Source organism: Anolis carolinensis, chromosome 4 (assembly GCF_035594765.1).
Source record: "Anolis carolinensis isolate JA03-04 chromosome 4, rAnoCar3.1.pri, whole genome shotgun sequence".
In the NCBI taxonomy this organism is placed as follows: domain Eukaryota; kingdom Metazoa; phylum Chordata; class Lepidosauria; order Squamata; family Dactyloidae; genus Anolis; species Anolis carolinensis.
The window spans coordinates 29004551-29011594 of record NC_085844.1 but is presented as its reverse complement, the minus strand read 5'-3'; the positions used below and the strand labels follow the sequence as shown (position 1 = coordinate 29011594).

The window sequence follows — 7044 nt, the reverse complement described above, 5'->3', positions numbered from 1 at the left end:
AAGCCTCGGTTAGCTTGCCCAATGGTCAGGAGTTTTGGAAGCTAAAGCCCAAATCTTCTGGAGGGCCACAGGTTGTGCCAACCCATTCTGGAGTGTGCTCTCACTTCTTATGGAGTGACCATGAGATCTTTCAAGGTTGCTCCACATGGGTTCTCTAGAAAACAACATGGATTCTTGCAAAGAGCCAAGATATATATGGGGCTGCAGATGATGTTGGACTATAATCCCCCACCCCATCCGTCTCAATTTGCTCTTCTGATTAGGTCTGATAGCATAGGCACAACATCTCCCACAGTCCTTTCCTGTTGGCTCTGTTGGCTGGAGTTTCTGACAAGCTACGTCCAAAATATCCAGAGGACCAATGTTTCCCCAATCCAGATTTGAAGGCTGTTCTCAAACGCCTTGGAAATAGCGTTTAGTTCATTAGTATTTACTTTAAACATTTGCATGTATATACATGTGATCATCCCTAGAGTCCTAGAACTAGTCCAACAGTATTCGTATGTTGCTTTCTGCACTGCCTGTATCATGGTTGAGGACATCTCCATCATTTCTTCTCTATGGTTTACACTTCATGTGTTGAACTTCAGCTCCCAGAAGGACTGGCCAGCATAGACTGGTCAAGTTTTCTGATAACTGCAGTCAAAACATCTGTTAGGACCAAAGTTTGAGAACGACTGACCTATATCATGCAGCGAAGTCAATATAATTCTTCTTCGATTTCCAAGCCCCTTGCCAGCATAATGGATGTAGGAACATAGTTTGGGGTCAGTGGTGTAGGGCCTTTGAGACTAAGAAAAAGATGCTGGTAGCATAAGCTTTCATAGATTTAAGTCTACATCAGATGAATTTAAACACATTTTCCCAGTTGTGCCTAGACATGATCATTTTTTTACTCTCCCATTGAGAGAACCCTGTTAAAGGATGCATTTGTGACCCCGCCATGTCAGCCAAAACCCTCCCTGAGGAAACTTTTAACTCTACCTCGAAAGATCTGGCCTAAAACTGACTTCTGGCACATTCTTACTGATTAGCTTAAGTTTCTAAAAATAAAATATTTTAGTACAAGTAATTCTTGGCCTGAGACCAGAAACAGAATGCAGGACAGATTAGCATAGCAGCTTATTTAAAAGTATCATGTTGCCCTATGTGTGTGTGTGAACGGGCATGTGTACGCACACACATGTGACTTTCCTTTTTACCTTCACCCTCACCCTGCTCTTATTTATTGAATATGTTATTTGCTTCTGAAATGGTGACTTGGTGTGATGGGAGAATAGCTAGTTTCATTTCCCACTTGGGGGCTGAATCTTAATTTGCTTGCTTTTGGCAACGCATGAACCCCTTTTCTGTTTTTGTTTCAGGGACAAAAAAAACCCCTTCAACAACCCTGGGCTAAAGGCTGCAATGCTCTGTGGAGAATAGAATAAATGGCACACCAGCAAATGGAGTGGAAAAGAATGCCAAGGTTGTCACTCCCCATCAGTGGTTTGGATGGATTTCCTCCTCGGAGAAACATTTAGAGTGCTTGGGGCTAAATTGTGCGCAGGCAACAGGTGGTTTGCTTTACCAAAGGGCATGTGTAATGCTTAAGTGAACGAGAGCCAAGCTCCAGCAGATGTGCTACAGCTCACTCGACTTGGTGGAAGGACATTTTTCATGTTATGTGTGGAAAAGACCGGTAACCCTGGTTTGCTAGAAAAGGTCCTGGTCACAAAATAGCCATTAGCAAATGAGTCATCCCAGTCATAGAGTAAACCACTCATGAGGCACATGTTAATGAAGGCAACCAAAGAAGGGGCTGAAGGTCTGTTTGCAAATTAAGTCAGACCTAAACATTGTGCTGCCCACATCACCAATCTGCTAAAGTAGATAGCTTGCAATGGAACACTGGAAATACCCCCGTCCCATTGAATTGCATGTATTTTAATGGATTCTCAGGGCCCTAATCCAGCTCCTCACTCAAACTGCGCTAAAACAGCGCAGGGCAAAGCATGGTCCTGAGGATGCACAAGTTTTAGCCACCAATTTTCTCAGACTACATTGTTTTTAAAGAAAAAAAAGAACATGGATTGCCTCTCTAGAACTTTTCCAGCAGGAAGAATCTCTGTGTTAAAGAAGTCTAACTGTTTTACCTGAATTATTCAACATTTTTAAAGCCATTTTTTCCAAAATTTTAAATGACCTTTCAGACCATTTTATTGCCCTCCTCTCTGTCATTTTTGTTAGTCTTTATAGGCCCTTCAGACTCCCAGGGCAAAAATAGTCTACCACTCTGGACCTGTCAAAAATGTCTTGACCCTGTTGTGTGCAGTGAATGACAACTGCAGTCAGTCATGAGGCTGGCCAAGGACTAAGTGTTGTCCCTTCCGTAACATCAGGGTGAAAGGTGTCACATTTTTGTGCTGTTTTTATGTGAGTACAATTGTTATAGCACAACCAGCTACAGGTGGGATGAATACCGAACCTTTTCTGAGTTATAATCTTCCCCCAGTTTATGTGTAGCATCCCTAAGCAGAGGGGAGATTAAAGCAAGGTTTCCCATTTCTTCTTGGTCGTATCCTTGGTGGCACCCAGTGCATATTTGCCGGAACACTTTGAAAGCAAAGGCTGGAGGACTAAAAGATCTAAACATGCAGGAGGCAAGAGTTGCATCTGCAGACTTGACTGTACATTGGCTAGTTAAGGCCATTGGTTAAATACAATGAAATGCATAATATGTAATTGGATCTAATAGAAGGATGTCTACATCTTAACATTTTAACTTCTTAAGCCGGATATACTGTTATTGTTGTTTTAAAATAATTGGGTAGCTTAGTTTTTTGCTGTTGCTGGAGAAGTATAATAAAGGATGGAGAAGAAGCCTTTTTTTACATTGCTGTTAATGGCAACAGGATTCTGAAGCAGATGTTAGTCCTGTAAAGAGTCTTTTGTTTTATTTGTGGCTATTCTGCATCTGGGGAAGATCAGTTAAGAAAAAGGTGAGACAAAGGGCAATCAGCACCAGGGATGCCAATTTCTGTCTATTAAGGGTTGCTCGCCAGTTCATCAGCAAGTGCCTGCTCTTGGTTCCGTTTAACAGCAACTTGATCTGTAACCATTAGAAGGTGATAATACTTATCCTCCATGCCATGAAAACTTTAACCTACTGGCTTATGGAGATGAAGCTACTGTTAAAAGCACAGGGCCATGCTGAAGTCATTCCACACAACTTATTTGGGACGCCTATAACATTATGCCAACAGAAATATGTGAGCCACTGGCAGCGAGTCCATGGCTGGTTCTTGCTTGTTGGATCTGCATTAATGAAAACGTTTATGCTATACTTCAGGCATCTACTACGAGGAGAGAATAATTTCACTCAGTGAACCATTATATTTCTGTTATAGAAGTGAACATGACTGGAACATAAAGCTACTAATAATCATAATCAATGCTTTATAGAAGTCACTTTTTGAGATTGCAATTCCCAGAATCCCCAGCTGGCATGGGTAGGGAGTTATACCCCACAAAAACTAACTTTGCTGAGCTGTGTTTATGACAGAACAGATGCATTGATTTTGAACATAGCTGCTAGGAGTGTGAAGTGACACACCACTCATTTCACAGATTAAGTCACTGCCTAAATTTTTTAACTCCCACTTGGAAAAGTTGCATTTTTGATTTAGCTTCCAATATTTGTGTACTTCTTTGCCAGTCATCAAGTTGCAGAATTCAGTCTCTGCCCGAAATTTATTTACTTATCGTATCAGAAGCGAAGCTAGGACACAGTTGTAATGTATTTTAAAAACACAAAGTTAAAAACATGGCATTATACTAAATGTCTTTTGACCAGTAGCTGGCCACTTAGAGTGCCTGTGGTGTTGCTGTAAGAAGGTCCTCCATAGTGCTTGTGGCAGAGCTTAGACTGCATTGTAATAGGTGATGTGGTTTGCTCTTCTTCACACTCACATGTCGTGGCCTCCACTTTGTGGACCCATTTCTTAAGGTAGGCTCTGCATCTCATGGTGTCAGAGCACAGTCTGTTCAGTGCCTTCCAAGTTGCACAGTCTTCTGTGTGTCCAGGAGGGAGTCTCTCATTCGGTATCAGCCATGGGTTGAGGTTCCAGGTTTTAGCCTGCCACTTTTGGACTCTCGCTTGCTGAGGTGTTCCTGTGAGTACCTCTGTAGATCTTAGAAAACTATTTCTTGATTTAAGGTGTTGACGTGCTGGCAGATATCCCAACAGGGGATGGGCCTGAGATGTCACTGCCTTGGTCCTTTCATTGCTGGCTGCTACTTCCCGATGGATGTCCGGTGGTGCAATGCCTCCAGTGGTGTAGGTTGTAGACATTCTGTCATAATGCAGCATGTCTCATTAAGAGCCACATCCACTGTTTTAACGTGGTGAGATGTGTTCCACACTGGACAGCAAAGTAGCAAAGCGCAAGGACAGATGTCTTCACTGTGTCTAGTTGTGATCCCCAGGTTGTGCCACTTATTTCTAGCGCCCACTTTTTGCTTGATAGTCAAGCAGTGCTTCTTGTAAATCAGAGAACAATCCAGGGTAACTCACAAGTATTTTGGTGTGCTGCAATGCTCCAGTGGGATTCCATCCGTCCCAAATGGATATCAGAATCAATCTGGGGGCAGTCTGGTGCAGAAATGCTCTAACTTGACCCTGATGCTTCATATGCTCTGTCTTCAACTAGTAGCAGTGATGGATTAAAGTCCAATTGATCCAGTCAAGTCAAAACCTATTTGGCCTGGCCTTTCACTCTTACTTGTCTATGTTGCCACAGCAGCTGGTCATATTACTCCGGAGAGCTAATGGCCATTGCCAGGCTCCCTTGCTAATATCAGTAAAAGCATCAGCTTGACCAGGGAGAAGGAGGTGGGCTCAGTTCACATTAAAGAAGAGAAGTCCTAGAAATCCAGGTTTAAATTGTGGTCCACTTTGGGTTACAGGACTAGTGTAGACAAGCCCACAGACTCACACACAAAACCCCCATGGCCTAGGGAACAGCACATTTGTTTTGAGTAGCTCAGCATGCCCAGAAATACATTAACACTCATATATAATAAAGATATTGAAAATGGATCACAGATGAAAAAGATTACTCATTATAAGAATTCTCCTGGCTGATCATAAATGCATAACAAACAGTTTGAATCGTAGTTAGTATCTGAAGCATAGATGGAGGGAAGGTTTCTGCCCCGTCTTCTTCTCTTTATGGAGACAGCCGACACAGTCAGTGGTGAGGAATGATAGGGGCTGGAGTCAACTAGAGCGGCTGAAGACTGCCATAAAATCCTTTCAAATCCTATCGCAGGCAAATACATAGAAGTCATTATGATAAATGGCTGAGGGTGAATTTCCACAACTAGACCTACAATCCAAGTACATGTGGGCTGTACTGTTCATACACTATCTGGAACTTGGAAAAATCACTTTTTCAAGTTCTGACACTGTCGATGCAACATCCAATAGTTGTCAGTTCTGATAAATAGTTGTGTGTGTATGCCATAAGCATTAGTCTCTACAGTCTGTATGGCCAACTTATCTCACTGACTTAACAAGAATCACTTTTAAGCTTATGGCATCAGGCAAAACTCTGCACCATATTGTATTGTAATGAACATCAGTGAGACTATTTTCAGAAAGCAGGCGGCATATGACCCAGCTGTATCCGTATCTCCGCACAGTTGGCTAGAGAAAAGAAAGCAATCACAAAAAGGTCCATTGCACAAGGGAAACACCCGAGTGTGTTTAATGACGGCTTGCTCCCCCTCCCCAAAGTACAATCGCTGGCTTAGGTTGCAACATATTTGTGATAGTCAGGGGATCCCCAAAGAGGATTACATTGCCATAAGAGCTGTCAGAATAAAATAGCTTGACACATAATGAACATGTGTGATAAAAGGGTGGTGTTGAATACAAAGCAAATAAATGGAAGGTTTTTCTTGTTAACTGGAATTTAAGATGCTCTTTTCTCTTAGCTTTGAGTCTTCACAGGGTTACTTTCATTGAATAAAGAGCCGTAGGATAAGCCATTTGACTCTGGTTGTATTTTCTGCTCCATCTTCTTCCCTATGGGATTAAAAGAAAAAGTAATATAAAAAAGCTTAGAGCAAATATGACGAATCCAAACTAACGGATTTAATTGTTTTTCCCCCCAAAAGATTTCTCACCACAAAGATCACTTTGTTTTTCTATGATAGACTGTGACAACAGGATGGAACTAATTCAAGATTACTTCTTTTAAAAATCAAGTGGAAATAGGAAAATAAATTAAGTGAAGATCAATTTTCATTAAAAATGATGGGAAGAGGCTTGTGATGTGGTTTTTCTCTTCAGCCGTTCCATTAATGGATGGTTTTCAATTGCATGACTAAGGATGACAGGCAAAATAGTTCCACGATTGGAACTTACCAGGAATGTGTCCATGGTCAATATACAAGCTTGTCAAACATTCCTTGTCTCGATTCCTGGTGAGTATAAATACGCCGACAAATGACAAAAGACACCTGCAAAAGCATTGTCAAAATAATGAAAACATGTATCAGCATCCCTTGCATTAGAAACAGACTTTGGAGGAAAGAGACCAGATAGAATAGCCTCAATCTCTGACATTGTCTTTATGATTTTGAATCTAGTAATGTTTGGAGATTTAAGCCATATGGGCAGAGCTCAAACACCAAACAACTTCACTTTTTGGATTGCCTAGCTATGCTGGCTGGGGAATTTCTAGAATCACAAGAAAGTAACTTTTCCAACCTGTGCAAGACTTGGTGCAACTTCTCCCACAGCCCATAGTTCAGACAATAGGGAAGAGAGTAAATCCTTTGGCATAACCCATAACTCTCACCCAAATTCCTGCTAAATCGTAGCCTGTCCCATCAGCCTTCCAAACCTTTAAGCAGGCTGTCACAGACGATAAGGAAACCAAACCTCATTTGGCCACCCTATAATGAAAACTACTACAGTAGCCTAAGTCTCCTTGTGCTAGTGGGGCAAGAAAGGAGGGACAAATCTGCAATACCCAACAAGCATAAAATATTGGG

At 41.7% G+C, this 7044-nt stretch overlaps 1 protein-coding gene across 2 annotated transcripts in view; it reads right to left on the bottom strand.

Annotated features, from left to right (window-relative positions):
- Positions 1-5717: 5717 nt before the first annotated feature.
- nipal2 (NIPA like domain containing 2) overlaps positions 5718-7044 on the bottom strand; it is a 45165-nt gene continuing 43838 nt past the window's right edge. For both annotated transcript variants that reach the window (XM_062980147.1, XM_003219505.4), the window contains 2 exons: positions 6413-6507; positions 5718-6070 (listed from right to left, as the gene is read on the bottom strand). In XM_062980147.1, coding sequence (XP_062836217.1) covers positions 5976-6070; positions 6413-6507 — 190 coding nt within the window. In that variant the 3' untranslated portion in view covers positions 5718-5975. The remainder of the gene's footprint in view (positions 6071-6412; positions 6508-7044) is intronic.